Raw genomic sequence first — 17,625 nt, 5'->3', positions numbered from 1 at the left:
TAGTAATAAAGTGCTTTGCATTTGTCAATCCACTAGATGGCGCATCACAAACATTTGTAGTAGTGCATTGTGTAAATACAAATGTCTGTGATGCAACATTACAAAATACATTCCAGCAGATGGTGTACTGTAAATGTAAACACTGAGGTCTAGGAGGACTATTTACATCTCAGCCCATCTTATAAGACTGGCACAGCTAGTTCAGACTAATACAAGGATAAGGGTCTGTGTGTCTGTCCGGTTGCCATGTCTCTGTCATCCCAACAGACGGAGCATCATAAACATTTTTATTAATAAAATGCACTGCATTTGTTATTTTAATAGATGGGGCATCACAAATGTTTGTAGGAATGCATTTTATTGCTACAAATGTTTGTGATGTTCCATCTGTTGGAACCACAAATGCAATGTTACATTACAACATACTTTTCAACAGATTAATCCTAAAGTCTACATTGATCACTTACATCTCAACCCATCATAGATGGGTGGCACAGCTAGTCCAACATTAATAAAAGGATAAGCGTCTGTCCGGTTTCTATGTCTCTGTCATTCCAACAGATGGCGCATCACAAACATTTTCAGCAATTAAATGCATTGTATTTGTTATTGCAATACATGGCACATCACAAACATTTGTAGTAATGCACTTTATTACTATAAATGTTTATGATGTGCCATCTGTTGAAATGACAAGTGCAATGCATTTTATTACTATATGCATTACAAAATACTGTACTTTCCAAAAGATGGTGCACTGCAACCTTTAATGCAAAGGTCTACATTGATCACTTATATCTCAAACAATCTTAGACGGGTGGCACAGCTAGTCCTCCATAATAAAAGGATCAGTGTCTGTGTGTCTGTCCGGTTGCTCTGTTTCTGTCATTGTAATAAATGGATCAGTGTCTGTGTGTTTGTCTGTGTGTCTGTCATTGCAACAGATGCACATCAAAACATTTATAGTAATGAAATGCATAGCATTTTACTTTCCAACAGAGGGTGCATAACAAACATGAATGCTAAGGTCTAGATTGATCACTTAAATGTTAACCCATCTTAGACGGGTGGCACAGTTAGTCCACCTTAATAAAAGGAGAAGTGTCTGTCTGGTTTCTATGTTTCTGTCATTCCAACAGATGGCACATCACAAGAATTTTTAGTAATTAAATGCATTGCATTTGTTATTGCAATACATGGCGCATTACAAACTTTTGTAGCAATACACTCTATTGCTACAAATGTTTACGATGTGTCATTTGTTGAAATGACAAAATTCAATGTATTTTATTACTACATGCATTACAAAATACTGTACTTACCAACAGATGGTGCATCACAAACATTAATCCTGATTTTACTAATCCCATACCAAATGGCACATAATAGGGACATATGCATTGCATGGTGTGCTGCAAACATTAACACCGAGGCCTACACTGATCACTTAGATTTCAGACAGTAGCATAGCAGGTGGACAAACAAACCTGGTGGACATGACACCAGTACCCCACGTAGGATAGACCTTCACACCTACATACATGTGCACAGACCCCATACTTGTACATTCTGTTTTTTTTAAGGTACAACAGCCGAGTCCAAGCAGACACTCGAGCTTCTAGTGCTCAGATGTTTCACACAAAATAAAGAAGTGAAAATGTGCATTTCATGGAATATTGTGGATCCATTAGTATGAAAATGTAAAAAAATAGGGCAATTAAAAAATTATTCGTGAGCCATTAAATTTGCACTTTTTAAAAGGAACCGTGGTCCATTAATTAAAAAAAAATGTTAAGTTACATTCCACCTTAGCTTGATTTTTTGCTTTCTTTTTTTTTTTAAAGGAAAAACAGCCCTCACTCACCAACACCCCCTGCCCCCCCAATGTACCAGAGACTCAATTTAATAGAAAAGACTTCGTACCACACACCATGCAAGACATGTAATTAAATGTCTTCACGCAGAATTAACTTGCAGATCAGGTATAATGAGCACATTAGTAATAGAGGTTATGGGAGGGTGGCAGCAAAGCAGTGCCCCCCCATATCCCCCTCAAAGAACTGACAGACGCTACGTCACGACTCACGCTGGAGCATTGCAGAAGTAGTGTAGTAGTTGAAAGGCACTTTGGCCACCATGTAATCCTCGGAGAGCTGCGACACTTTGTCCGAGATGAGGATGGTTTTCCCCACGCCGGCATTTCCGACCAGCATGATCGGCTTTCCTTTGTCCACAAGCAGGTCCACAAAGTATCTCAGGCAAACAGTCTCAGCAGTATGGACGAGGATGGTCTGGAAAAAAAACAAAAAAGAGAGGCAGGTGAGAAATGGAGCAAAACCACCACGACACTCTTCAGCTGACACTCTTAACAGGTCCACCAGTCAATGGCTTTTGTATGTAACTGGCAGGTTAGGTGACTCAGTTAGGGTTGTGGGGATTGAACTGGCCAATGAGACCAGGCTCTGCTCCAAATGCTGATATTTAAAAGTCCTAAACACCCAGGGCCATATACAGAATAACTAGCACAGGCTAGAAAATGACATTGGGCTTACAGGCACCGTGCTCGCCTGGTTTAGTTCTTATTTATCAAATCAATTCCAGTATGTACAGAAATGTCCTGACAGTACTCCGTCATTATACACAGAAGTGAGATATGGTGTCCCGCAGGGCTCAGTACTGGGACCTTTACTGTTTTCACTTTACAGGCTTCCACTGGGATCTCTCATTAGAAAACATAATGTTAATTTTCACTCGTATGCAGATGACACCCAGTTATACCTTTCATTTAAATCAAATGAAGTTTCTCAGATGTCTTTAATTAGTTGTGTTAGTGAATTAAAGGAGTGGATGAATGAGAACTACTTGTCTTTAAACACAGATAAAAAAGAGATGTTAATTATTGGAGAGAATGACGCTGATCACATTTAACTCAGTTGGAATCACCATTAATTTAATTTTACTGGATAAGCCCACAATCTAGGAGTTATCTTTGACTCTAGCATGTCATTTAAAGCGCATATTACAAAGTTGTCCAAATCATGTTTTTTTTTTGTTCTTTATTTCGCCTTATACAATTTCTTGTATTAGGAATTTGGTAGTTTTCGCATGGGGCGGCACGGTGGCGCAGTGGGTAGCGCTGCTGCCTCGCAGTTGGGAGACCTGGGGACCTGGGTTCGATTCCCGGGTCCTCCCTGCGTGGAGTTTGCATGTTCTCCCCGTGTCTGCGTGGGTTTCCTCCCACAGTCCAAAGACATGCAGGTTAGGTGGATTGGCGATTCTAAATTGGCCCTAGCGTGTGCTTGGTGTGTGGGTGTGTTTGTGTGTGTCCTGCGGTGGGTTGGCACCCTGCCTGGGATTGGTTGCTGCCTTGTGCCCTGTGTTGGCTGGGATTGGCTCCAGCAGACCCCCGTGACCCTGTGTTCGGATTCAGCGGGTTGGAAAATGGATGGATGGATGGATAGTTTTCGCATACCCCTTGGGGTCAGAGCGCAGGGTCAGCCATTGTACAGCACCCCTGGAGAAATTACAGGTTAAGGGTCTTGCTCAAGGGCCCAGCAGAGCAGTGGCCTTTTTTGGCAGTGACGGGGATTCGAACCGGCAACCTTCGGGATCCCAGCGCAGCTCCTTAGCCTCAGAGCCACCACTTTCTTCCATCTTAAAAATGTTGGGAAATTAAGGTGTTTTCTAAATAAGCAGGATTCTGTGCAATTAATTCATGCATTTATTTCTAGTAGGATTGACTACTGCAATGCAGTGTTTACTGGATGTTCAAATTATTTATACAGCTTCCAGTTAATCCAAAATGCTGCTGCAAAAATTATTACAAGAACAAGAAAATACAAACACATCACTCCAGTTCGTAAATCCTTAAACTGGCTCCCGGTTAAGCTTAGGGCAGATTTCAAAATCCTCCTTTTAACATCCATCCATCCATCCATCCATCCTCTTCCGCTTATCCGAGGTCAGGTCGCGGGGGCAGCAGCTTGAGCAGAGATGCCCAGACTTCCCTCTCCCCGGCCACTTCTTCTAGCTCTTCCGGGAGAATCCCGAGGCGTTCCCAGGCCAGCCGGCAGACATAGTCCCTCCAGCGTGTCCTGGGTCTTCCCCGGGGCCTCCTCCCGGTTGGACGTGCCCGGAACACCTCACCAGGGAGGCGTCCAGGAGGCATCCTGATCAGATGCCCGAGCCACCTCATCTGACTCCTCTCGATGCGGAGGAGCAGCGGCTCTACTCTGAGCCCCTCCCGGATGACTGAGCTTCTCACCCTATCTTTAAGGGAGAGCCCAGATGCCCTGCGGAGGAAACTCATTTCGGCCGCTTGTATTCGCGATCTCGTTCTTTCGGTCACTACCCATAGCTCATGACCATAGGTGAGGGTAGGAACATAGATCGACTGGTAAACTGAGAGCTTCGCCTTATGGCTCAGCTCCTTTTTCACCACGACAGACCGATGCAGAGCCCGCATCACTGCGGATGCTGCACCGATCCTCCTGTCGATCTCACGCTCCATTCTTCCCTCACTCGTGAACAAGACCCCAAGATACTTGAACTCCTCCACTTGAGGCAGGATCTCGCTCCCAACCCTGAGAGGGCACTCCACCCTTTTCCGGCTGAGGACCATGGTTTCGGATTTGGAGGTGCTGATTCCCATCCCAGCCTCTTCACACTCAGCTGCGAACCGATCCAGAGAGAGCTGAAGATCACGGCCTGATGAAGCAAACAGGACAACATCATCTGCAAAAAGCAGTGACCCAATCCTGAGTCCACCAAACCGGACCCTCTCAACACCCTGGCTGCGCCTAGAAATTCTGTCCATAAAAGTTATGAACAGAATCAGTGACAAAGGGCAGCCCTGGCGGAGTCCAACTCTCACTGGAAACGGGTTCGACTTACTGCCGGCAATGCGGACCAAGCTCTGGCACCGATCGTACAGGGACTGAACAGCCCTTATCAGGGGGGCTGGTACCCCATACTCTCGGAGTACCCCCGACAGTATTCCCCGAGGGACACGGTCGAACGCCTTTTCCAAGTCCACAAAACACATGTACACTGGTTGGGCGAACTCCCAAGCACCCTCCAGGACCCTGCTAAGGGTGTAGAGCTGGTCCACTGTTACGCAACCAGGACGAAAACCACACTGTTCCTCCTGAATCCGAGGTTCGACTATCCGACGGACCCCCCCCTCCAGAACCCCCGAATAGACTTTTCCAGGGAGGCTGAGGAGTGTGATCCCTCTGTAGTTGGAACACACCCTCCGGTCCCCCTTCTTAAATATAAAGCATTAAATGGCCAAGGTCCGGCTTACTTGGCTGAACGTATCATGACTTACAAACCAGAGCGCACATTAAGATCTCAAGATGCTGGTCTGCTTATGATTCCAAGGATTAATAAAATAACACTGGGAGGTCAAGCTTTTAGTCTCAGGGCCCCTAAACTGTGGAGTGGTCTGCCTGCTACTATAAGAGATGCCCCTTCAGTCTCAACTTTCAAATCTCGGCTGAAGACTCAGTGTTTCAGTTTAGCACACCCTGACTAGAGCTGCTGATTAACTGTACAGACTGCATCTCTGTTGTTAGTCATTAGCACTAAAACTGAAGTAACATGATAGTTCTAATTTGTTACTAACTTGCACGTATTCTATTCCTCTTCTCGGTACTAAATGTGGAAAAGTCCTCTCTGAAGGAGGATCACAAAAATCATCGGGTAGAGGGGTCCATTCATCGGATTGGCTGGCCCAGAGCTGTCTCAGCTGTGGAATGGCCAATAGGGGGAGTCAGCTTGATGGCCGAGGTCTCCAGGACTCTAAACAAATCCAAATTATGGGATATCATCTACTGTTGAGTTCTGCTATATCCTTGTAATATTTCTATTGCACTATTATATTGTATTGAGGATTACTTGTGTTCTGTTCTATGTATTGTTTTGTATTGACCCCCTTTTTTGACACCCATTCTACACACAATGTACCTGGAAAAGGGGTCTCTCTCTTCTATTTTTTTTTCTCTACTAAAGTTTTTTTTTGGGAGTTTTTCCTTGTGAGGGAAGAATGGAGCGTGAGATCGACAGGCGGATCGGTGCGGCATCCGCAGTAATGCGGGCTCTGCATCGGTCTGTTGTGGTGAAAAAGGAGCTGAGCCACAAGGCGAAGTTCTCAATTTACCAGTCAATCTACACTCCTACCCTCACCTATGGTCATGAGCTATGGGCAGTGACCGAAAGAACGAGATCGCGAATACAAGCGGCTGAAATGAGTTTCCTCCGCAGGGTGTCTGGGCTCTCCCTTAAAGATAGGGTGAGAAGCTCAGTCATCCGGGAGGGGCTCAGAGTAGAGCCGCTGCTCCTCCGAATTGAGAGGAGCCAGATGAGGTGGATCAGGCATCTGATCAGGATGCCTCCTGGACGCCTCCCTGGTGAGGTGTTCCGGGCACGTCCAACCGGGAGGAGGCCCCCGGGAAGACCCAGGACACGCTGGAGGGACTATGTCTCTCGGCTGGCCTGGGAACGTCTTGGGATTCACCCGGAAGAGATAGAAGAAGTGGCCGGAGAGAGGGAAGTCTGGGCATCTCTGCTCAAGCTGCTGCCCCCGCGACCCAACCTCGGATAAGCGGAAGAGAATGGATGGATGGATGGGTTTTTCCTTGTCTTCTTAGAGAGTCAAGGCTGGGGGGCTGTCAAGAGGCAGGGCCTGTTAAAGCCCATTGCGGCACTTCTTATGTGATTTTGGGCTACACAAAAATAAATTGTATTGTATTGTATTGTATAATAAAAATGTAAACACACTGCATCATCGGTGTGTTATCTTCTCTAGAAACTCCAAGGAATGCACCAGGGATACACTAGCATTGTTAAAACAATGCGCAGATGAGAGAGACAAAGGCACTATATGACATGAGCTCATTCCAGGTGTGCAGTTGAGATTTAGTTATGGACAGTCCAGACTCCTGCAACTCCTAACTGTGTTTCCAAGACCCCAGTAGATGATTCAAAACACAGCGGCACATCCAGCCGAGACGGGCATATGTCACCCCTCAATTCAGATCACTACATTGGCTACCTGGAGCAGCACACATTGGGTGCAAATCCCTGATGTTTGCCTACAGGAGTAGTCAGTGGGTCAGCACTGATGTAAATGTAGACACTTGAGTGGTCCTCTGTGACTCCTCGCCCACTCAGGTCCACTTATACCACCTCTACATGGCATCACGTCTCAATCCAGACTTTTCTCTTGTATTGCCGACTAACTGCCCACCTTGCAGGGCCATTTTAATGTATGGGCCAGCTCGGCAGTTACCCGTGGAACCCACTGTTTTCTGATGCCTATGTATGTTTCTGCTTTGCTATCAAAACAGGGCCCCAGTGCTCTACTTGACTGGAGGCCTATGATGCTGTTAAGATGGCCCTGCCCACCTCCATCCAATCCACTGACTCCCTCAGCAATCCTATCTGAAATTTTGTCCTGTGGATATCTTTCTAGTTCAAGGGTTCCCAAACTTTTTTCAGCCTCAGACCCCTTTACCAAAAACTTTTAAAACCGTCGACCCCCTAATTACATGCAATGGTTTTTCATATCCGCACTTGCTTTGATATGTTCGATAAGACTGTGCTACATGTATTTTCATGCATTCTTACGTGTGACTCTTTTAATGACACATTTTACCTTTTCGTTCGCAAATTTGGTATGTAATGTGTTTTTTTTAAATGATTTTACTTCTTAATTAGGTACCTATTGGAATCATAGATATTTTGAAGTAACAAACAAATAGCAGTAGTAAGGGGGTCTATTTTTGCTGTCGTTGACCCCCAAATTTTTTCATTGAAACTATCGACCCCTAGAAAGTTCAAATCGACCCCAGGGGGTCAATATCGACCACTTTGGGAACCCTTGTTCTAGTTGAACACAGTCTTGATGCAAGGATCTTTGGAGCTAAGGAAAGAGAAATCAGTCTTGCATCACTCTGTTCGTTTTGCTTGCCCTCCAGCGATTGTTTCAGAATAATTCCAAGACTGATGTTTTCATGATTATGTCAACCACTTTTGTAAATCAGTTTGGATAAAGACACGTCTGCTAAGTGAGGAAATGTAAACGTAACTGACCAAAGAGGTGGCTGATCCATTCGCCCACTCTAGAAACATCCATATTCTGCCCTCCAACTCCCATCTCCATCTCAGTCTCATAAATATGTCTGAATGCATGAACATTCTTGATACAGAGATGAAAAGTCCAGAAGATGGAACTGTATGAGGCCAACCTCAATCCACCATATCTACAGCTAAACTGTGTGATGCCAAAGAGAAGCCAGTTTCATTTATGATGTCCTCTGTATGACATATGATTAAGTTACATATAAACTAGTACCTCCTCCGAGATATTTTCTATTATTTCAGGGGATCAGCTTTAAGAAGACTAACCAATGAGCATGTGCTGATAGCATGTTGTTGCACCCACAACACGATGAACCAGCTGGTTTGGGACTTGAGTGCGGCAGATAACATTTCAGCACCATACTGGAAGAGTGTGAGGTTTTTTTTATGGTGGATGGAGTGCCAACCCTACCACCAACTCCCAGGTTTTCTTGGTAAATTCGAGGACCTGCTAGCAGGGCTAGATGCAGATTAATGTTGTCCCCAGGATGGAACAATTGTAGGTTAAGGGCTTTGCTCAAGGGCCCAACAGAGTAAAGTCACTTCTGGCATTTACAGGATTCAAACCGACAAACTTCTGATTGCCAGCGCAGATCTCTAGTCTCAGAGCCACCAGTCCACCCTATACCAACCAGGAGAGATAAAAAAAATTAGTGACTGCTTGAATATGTGAAGCACTCACTGGATTTTTAATTCAGCTCTACCTTCTCTAGCTAGACATGGGAGGAGTTGGTTCAGTCCAACTCCACCCCCTGCACTTTTAATTCGACTCTACTAACTGTCGCTACACATGGGAGGGGTTGGATCAGTCCAACTCCACCCCCTGGATTTTTAAATTTGACTCTACTAACTGTCACTAGACATGGGAGGAGTTGGATCAGTCCAACTCCACCCCCTGGGTTTTTTAATTCGACTCTACTAACTGTCGCTAGACATGGGAGGAGTTGGATCAGTCCAACTCCACCCCCTGGGTTTTTAAATTCGACTCTGCTAACTGTCGCTAGACATGGGAGGAGTTGGATCAGTCCAACTCCACCCCCTGGATTTTAAAATTCGATTCTACTAACTGTCGCTAGACATGGGAGGAGTTGGATCAGTTCAACTCCACCCCCTGGATTCTCAAGTCGACTCTACTGTTGCTAGACATTGGAGTTGGTTCAGTCCAACTCCACCCCCTGGACGTTTAATTCGACTCTACTAACTGTCGCTAGACATGGGAGGAGTTGGATCAGTTCAACTCCACCTCCTGGATTCTCAAGTCGACTCTACTGTTGCTAGACATGGGAGAAGTTGGATCAGTCCAACTCCACCCCCTAGATTTTTAATACAATTCTACCAACTGTTACTAGACAGCTGTCCAACTTCACCCTCTGGTCTTTAGATTCAACTCAACCCCACTATAGCTAGACATGAGAGGAGTTGGTTCAGTCCAACTCTACTCCACGGGCTTTAAATTTGACTCAACCTCACTGTAGCTAAACATGGAAGTAGTTGGTTAAGCTCAATTCCACCTCTTGGATTTTTAATTCGACTCTACAAACTGTTGTTAGACATCAGTCCAACTCCACCCTCTGGACATTAGATTCAACTCAGCCCCACTATAGCTAGACATGAGAGGAGTTGGTTCAGCCCAACTCTATCCCCTGGTTATTAGATTCGACTCAGCCCCACTGTAGCTATAAATGGGAGAAGATGGTTCAGTCCAAGTCCACCCCCTGGATTTTTAATTCAACTCTACTAACAGCAGCCAGACATCAGTCCAACTCCACCCTCTGGACATTAGATTTGACTCAACCCCATTATATAGCTAGACATGGGAAGAGTTGGTTCAGTCTAAGTCCACCCCCTAGACTTTGGGTTGGAGTCAACCAACTGTAGGTAGACATGGGCACAGTTGGACCAGTCTGACTCCCCCACATGGACTCTGAAGATTTCATACAAAGGTTGTCTATTACTGTCTTAAGAGAAGAAGGCAAACTGGATCTGACGAGGACATAAGAAGATGGGGAAGGCCCAGATAAAGATCTGCATAAGAGGAGTAGGACATCAGAGTCTGTAGTTTGAGAAACAAACACCTTACAGGTCCTCAGTTGGCTTCTTCATCGAATATACTCCAAATACAAGTGTGGTCTGCAACAGAGAAAAGGCGACTCAAGTCATCCCTGCAATGATTATTCCATTTTATGCGTGTAGTTTTCTTTTATGTTGGGTTTTCACACGTGAAGGACCTAATTTTGATGTTGGTTGAGCAATTTGTCTGGAATGTGAAAAGTTTGTTTTCTTTACTGCATTAAATGTTACAGTTTACAGACACGGTTGGAACAGATCATGGGACTGCGATGGTTTTGGGAAGTGGCACTATAAATATGGCAGAACTTGCATTCTCTCTTATCCCCTTGCTTGATGTAAAACCTCTTTCTCTTTGAGTGCTAGTCAGCTTTATTGTGAAGTAGGCCTTAGGATTTCATTTTAGTTTTCCGGTTTTGACGTCTATGATGCATTTTGTTCTTTTGATCTTTTTGCTTGGTTCCACTTTGACTTTCTAGAATCTTCCTCACTTTTTTAAAATCTCCTGGTCATTTTCCCACAATAATAACCTTTGACATACTAAATGTTATAAAAATCTCAAACTTTATTTCAAGAGTCTTTTTTGTTGGGGTATGATGTTAATCTGCATCCAGCCCTGCAAGCAGGTCCTCCAACTTGCAGGGAAAAACCCTTGGGGTTGGTGGCAGGATTGGCACTCCAGCCACTGTAAAAAACCTCACACTCTTCAGGGTGGTGCCGAGGGGTCACCTGCTGCACAGCTGCACTCGGATCTTAATCTGGGTGGTCTGCCATGTGGTGGGTGCGGCAACACACCGTAATCAGTGCAAGCTCCCAACCTCTCTCTCTCCTCTTTGTTGATTATTGCTTCAATAATTCCTAATGTTGTCTAATTAAGTATATTTTGCTTTATTATATCCCATTGTTTTATGTCTACATATCTTCATATTCCTGGCCAGTTTTATTTTATTTGTCTATTATTTAGTTTCTATGTGGGTAATCTTGGTCTCTGATGTTTACTGTGCTTTGTGGGTGGACTCTCAAAAGGCGGGGCCATCACGACCTCACTGCCAGGAACCGCCCCCTATCCTATAAAGGCAGGCAGGCAGGGAAAGCAACTTCCATGCGGTTCATTGAATGCACTTCAGTGGAGAAGACTTTACCATTGTGAGTTTTGCTTTTGTTTCAATTTACTTGGAAGTTTTTCCTGTCTTTGGATTTCAATTACTGGATTTTTGTCATTTTTTTCCATTATTGTTAATATATCCTGTTTTTTTTTTTTAAATAAAGATTCTTTTTATTGCACTTTCATAAAGGAAACGGGAATTGGCAGTAATCTCTTGAACGGTTTTGAGTACTTTGCCATTATTTAGTGCTATTTCGCCCAGTTTTAATGGTAAGTAACATCTAGCATATCAACTGATAAATTTTTTTTTTAATTAAGGTTTAATGATATCTAATTGTAAAAATAATCTGGTAGTAACAAATAAAGCCAGATACACTTATTTCTGTGTATTATTATTATATACGAGGGGCAGTCAAAAAGTTTGTGGAATTGTGATATAGTGGAAGAGTAAGAGATTGGATTGTTGTGGAGGGGAGCGCAGCACGTCTGTAGACCGGTTACGACAGGTCTGGACTGGTTTTGGCGTGTAATATTGTTTTAATTACCGTTCGAGTTAGACGCGTGTGTAGTCATTCGGTGCAATGTCGCAGTTCGAACAACAAGTTCATGTACAAATTGGGCAAGTCAGCTTCAGATACGCTCACACCTTTGTAAGAGAGATGCACTTGATGATATCTGAAAAGAGACAGAAAGTCCCTTTGAAAGAACGAGAATGTTTAGAGGAAGTGATCTCAGGATATTTGGAAATTATTTTTAGGTATCTTAAAAAGCATTCCAGGCCAAATTGAGATATCTACAAATATATTTGAGATGTCTTGAGATGCACTTTAACAAATATTAAAATATACTGCAGATATCTTCATATGGACGAGAAGATATTTTGAGATGTCTGCTGTAAGGTGATGTAAAATTATTTTGTAACTAGTAGGAGTACCCTGTGTTGCACGGGAATCTATGACTGGTGAATTTCCCAAATGAAAGAAACAGAACATAGGAATTGAACAAACAGTTTTCTGATTCACATTTTATTGTAAGTTCGTACACTTTGGATTGTGTCTGCTGTGGCATTTGAGACGCCCTTTAAATTGACTCTTCTCTGGCATCTGAAGTGGACCGTGGAATTGTACGTCTTTTTTTCGGTGGCATGGGAAAATTTGCATAAAGCAGGAGAATTATAATGTGTTACATGGTATTATGTATGGAATACGCATCACAGTGAGATGAATTTACTTTATTTACACTACGTCGGAAATCATAGACATATATAGATAGACGCCGCATTCACTGTGTTGCCCAGTCGACACGATACGTCAGCGCGTCCGCCCTATTGCGAGTGGTAAAAGTGCCATTTAAACTAATACGTGGAAACTGGGATTACTGATGAAAAAACAATAACGTTTAAAACAGTATCGTTTACATATAACAGATTTTGGCGAATCGTTTAAATGTAATTATGTATATCCATTTATACACTAATAAAGGCAATTATTAAATAATTCCTCCCATATAAGTAACATTTCGCGGACTGCCTTCTTCCATCTCTGAAACATTTCTAGACTTCGTCCTGTTCTTACGCAACACAGTACTGAAGTATTGATTCATGCCCGAGTCACCTCACGTATAGATTACTGTAATGCTATTCTATCCAGCATCCCACAAAAACTTAGCCATTGCTTACAACTTCTTCAAAATGCTGCTGCCAGGATAATAACCTGCTGTTCTAAATCCACTGAACACATTACACCTATTCTCTCTCAGCTTCACTGGCTCCCTGTTAACTACAGAATACAATACAAAATACCGCTCTAAACATTTAAAGCTCTCCACAACCTCACTGATCTCCTGCAAACTGACACCCCTCTCACTCACTCAGATCCTCATCTGCAGCTCTACGTTCTGTACCGCACTCTGTCGAACCAACACCGACTTACTATAATTGGCCGTCCAGCGGCGTCACTGTAGCATTCGAACATTGTTAGCCAATCATGCAATACTCTGTCCGCGTTTGCCACGTTATGTTCTATCTACAGAGGCAGAGTCCCATTGCATGGTTCTAATGCGAACACCATACATCGTCATACATACAGGGTATTGACGCGAACACCATACATACGGATACTATCAAATTATATATAAGGATAGTTTCTAAAATGTATATTACAGTTTACCATTTCTCATCTTTTTCAATATATTAAGAACTAGCAAAATACCCGTGCTTCGCAGTGGCAAAGTACTGCTTTAAATTTTTTATTAAGAAGAAAAGTAAACCTTTTTAAACGGAGGGAAAATATACCAATAATTATTTGTTAAGGATCTCTTTGTATACCACGTTGTTAGTTCGGCCCTCCGGTTGTAATATGACCAAGCTGAGCGCTGAGCTTACTCTTGAGCGTGCAACGTACAGTTGGCCATGTGAAAAGCAATCTTACCTCAAATCAATGCCAACCTTTTGTAGGGTCTGTCCCTGAGACTTATTAATTGTTCATTGCGAAGCAGAGCCTTACTGGAAATTGGAGGTGTTTGAATTGAAACTGGGTTTCATCGATAACTTCGCATCCAGCTTTTGAGAGTTGAAACATTCATAAACATCAAAGTGTCCACTACTCAAATCGTCACCTGTGAATCTAAGATGTTTAAGAGGCATTGGCGGTTGTCCAAAGGTGTAAAATATTTGGCCATTTCGGTACACTTGAAAGCGACAACCAAACAATTCAGTGGCAGCCATCAACTCACATGCAGAACCATAGGTGAAGGGCTTAAGCATTTCACTCTTCTAGTGCTCCTGTGTAGTATAATTATCTCCTGTACCGTCATCAGTCCACACCTTGAACCTGTCCCAGTCATTCAATACATAAGACACAATGTTCCTCCGGATATCAAGAGTGAGCCTGATATGGCCATGCAATATGTAACACAGAGAATGGAAAAGGCAGGCGCCATCTCCGGGCATGGAAACCACTCGGTAAGTGACAGTTCTTTGATCGATGGTGATCACCTCGATAGACATGTTAATGGGGGTACAGTTGGAATGATAAAGGTAATGGGTACCAGAACAATGTAAACTAAATCTAAAATACCAACACAATAACTACTGTATAATCGTAATAAACTAACAATAAAACAGCGGAGAAGCCGTGGATTAAATAAAAAGGCTGCAGTTATCAGCAGGGAGACGTGAATACCGTGGCGAAGCAAGGAAGGGAATGAAGAGACCGGAGCGACGGATGGCCTTATATAGGCAGGCAGCCAACTACGTGGGAGGCGTGGGGATGGGGAACCCAACGCCGCCTCACACGGCGACCGAGCTACAGGCTATGGATGTACAGTATATATGTACGTAAGTAGGATTCAGTTAGCGTTGGGAACCCGCGTACCAAATTTCTTGAAGATGGGCCCATAAGTAACAAAGACCATTGGAAAGTTCAATGTGGCGGCTGACAGTGGCGTCATACCACCGAAATAAGCACGTACATCGGTTTCGGTTAGCGCAGGGAAGCCGCCTACCAAATTTCGTGAAGATGGGGCCATAAATAAGAAAGTTTAACATGGTGGACGTTGTCGACCGTTATGACCGTTACATGTAGAATTTCGAAATGAAACCTGCTGAGCCTGCTACATTTCAGCCTTCTACCTACATGGGAAGTTGAAGGATTAGTGATGAGTGAGTCAGTGAATGAGGGCTTTGCCTTTTATTAGTATAGATTACATATTTTTATATTTTGGAAAATATATTGCATTATATAAAAAAAGCAAAAATGTGCATACTTTACAATACATTTTCAGCTAACCGCTTGATATTGTAATACATTTAAAGTACTTTAAAGCATATTTTAAAATACAGTATATCGTGGACTGCAGAGGGCGCTCCAGCTGCCCAAACCCGACCCAGACAGACACAGGACAAAAGTTCAGTGCACATGTTTTTATTTATTTATTTTTCATATGGGAAACGCCTTCTTCCCCCGTAACCACTAATAAACACTTTAGCACAGCACTTTCTTTTCCTCATTCTCTTCTTTTCTCTCAGTTTGCCTCCACTTCTCCTGGCAAGCTTTGTCCTCCACATCCCGACTCTTTGCTCCTGACTGGCTCCCTTATAGGGCACCCAGAAGTGCACCAGGTGTCCGGTGATCTTCTTCCGGCAGCACTTCAGGGTGTGGTGGAGGTGCAGACCAAAGGACTCAGCCATTCTTGCAATGGCCCCTGGCGGCCCTCATGGAATCCCAGTATGGCTGCTGCAAACTCCAACTCCCAAGGAGCCTTGTGGGAGTCCAAAGCACTGCTGCAACCCCGGGGATGTCCTCTAGTGTTCCAGGGGAGGTAATGCCCTGAATATGCTCTCTCTCTCTCTCCCAGTCTTACCACTATATAGGGATTCCATCCGGGCAAGTGCCCCAGCCATACGTCACGATACCCATATAGGTAGTAATATATATATTTTTTTAACTCTTTCAGGGCTGATGTTGACTTTTCTCAAAATTCTCAAAAGGGGTAGAGGATGTTAATTGGCTGCAAACTGCGAAAAAACTCGCCCTTACATTTTAGTTCAACTCTTTGGTTGAAGGAAAGTTAAGTAACTTTGTTGATTTGACCTCGATTCTCTGCTCATGCATGAGTAGTGAAGAGCAAACAGCCTCTAGAATGGCATCGACATCTGGCGAGACTAAAGCAAATGTGAAAAGCAAAATACTCCGTGGACGTTTTACGTATTATCACTGAATCGGACTGTGACTTTTTGGATTCTGAGTTTGATGCAAGTGATCTGGAGATGGATATCGAAAATGAAAGTGAGGTACCAGCATCAGCCTATCGGTCCCCAGCTGATCGTGGTGCTGAACACGTTTGTGTAGCTGATACGGCTACAGCAGCATTCGCCTAGGTGGACCACCACTTATGATGACAAGAGGTACAAACCATATTGCATCACAGTGCAACTGCCACTGTCGACCACCTGCTGTGCGAAAACAGAGAGGCAGCCGACCCGCCGTGCATTCTTGCTGGCCATTGAGCTGACCTGCACAGCCACTACTGTCAGAGATACCGAACAAGCGTCAACAGCAGCCTCAGCACATAGAAACAGATGTTATATGTTGATTTATGTATGAAACCAGTGCATTGTGTGCTTTTCAGAAAAAATATTCTGCCCTCAAAGAGTTAAAAATATATTTTACATGTATTTCATTCATGTAAGCGACTGTCATACACACAAGCCCGGGAAGTGTCTCACGATTATTGGTGAAGTGAAACACGGAGAGGAGAGAAGCAGGGTAACACCACAAGATGGAGCAGAAGGCACCGGAAAACAACTGACATCACTTCCAGGACTGACACCGCTAGCCCCGCCTCTTCTTCGTTTTTGTTATATGGTGCCTTTTCATTGAGAACACCTACCCAAGATGCATTGTACCTGTAGTACAAATGTGATTGGATACTTAGCAGGCTTAGGCGACCCTGTTTAAGACTGCTATGTGAATTCATATCATCGTCATCCATCTTTCCATCCATCCAACTTATTGCCACACTCTTAAAAATAACATTTCTCTAATGGTGATTTAAGAGCCAATCTTAGAAAGTTAATGCTTTAAACTTAAACTCAAATTAGTGTTTCCTTAATTTGAATAGAATATAATTTTCTTTCCATAGATAATGGTGTAGTCTTTTACCCCCAGTAGGTTAATATGAGGTAGAACTTTCTTGCTATAACTACAATACAGACTGTTAACTGAGCCAGTTGTTGTGTAGAATACAGTATGTCCCAGTGCTAGCAGGGACTAAAAGTCTCATTTACAGTATGAAAATGGGAGACGCATACACTTTACAGACCATTTAGAAATGGTTCAGCTGTATAAGCAAACTTAAAGAAATGAAACAAGATATATACGCTTTGAACAGATTTTTTCTTAAACAAGAACCTTTCTGTTTTTTCAATATCTTTTCTCCATTTTGTGTGAACTGTTTTACTTTGAATTTTTACTAAAGCTTTTTAAAACGAAGACGTTTTGTCTGTGGAATCATTTTAACGTGTCAAGCCTTTTGCCAGAATCCCATGAAGCAAACTGAAGCTGCAGAACTTTGGCAAGTTTGGGTAAAACGTAGCTACGGGTGTGTTATACTGGATTGTGTCGTTCCTCATTGAGCTACTGCATGGTAAAGAACCATTGCATTCTGGGAAGGGTTCTTTGGGATTTGCAAAAGATTACTAATATGAGGACAAAACAGAACTCTTTAAAGCGTAGTAGGCAGGATTGAAGCAGATCAAGAAAACCAGAGCTGAGCCTGAGCCATTGTAAGAGTGCTTATAAAATCGGTAT

General features: G+C 43.4%; 1 protein-coding gene across 1 annotated transcript in view; it reads right to left on the bottom strand.

Annotated features, from left to right (window-relative positions):
• dnah9l (dynein, axonemal, heavy polypeptide 9 like) overlaps positions 1 to 17,625 on the bottom strand; it is a 514,436-nt gene that overhangs the window by 267,532 nt on the left and 229,279 nt on the right. The window contains exon 34 of the mRNA XM_051930607.1: positions 2,087 to 2,291. Coding sequence (XP_051786567.1) covers positions 2,087 to 2,291 — 205 coding nt within the window. The remainder of the gene's footprint in view (positions 1 to 2,086; positions 2,292 to 17,625) is intronic.

Source organism: Erpetoichthys calabaricus, chromosome 8 (genome assembly GCF_900747795.2).
Source record: "Erpetoichthys calabaricus chromosome 8, fErpCal1.3, whole genome shotgun sequence".
Taxonomy (NCBI): domain Eukaryota; kingdom Metazoa; phylum Chordata; class Cladistia; order Polypteriformes; family Polypteridae; genus Erpetoichthys; species Erpetoichthys calabaricus.
The sequence above is the reverse complement of the archived record's forward strand: the minus strand, read 5'-3'. Positions and strand labels throughout refer to the sequence as shown.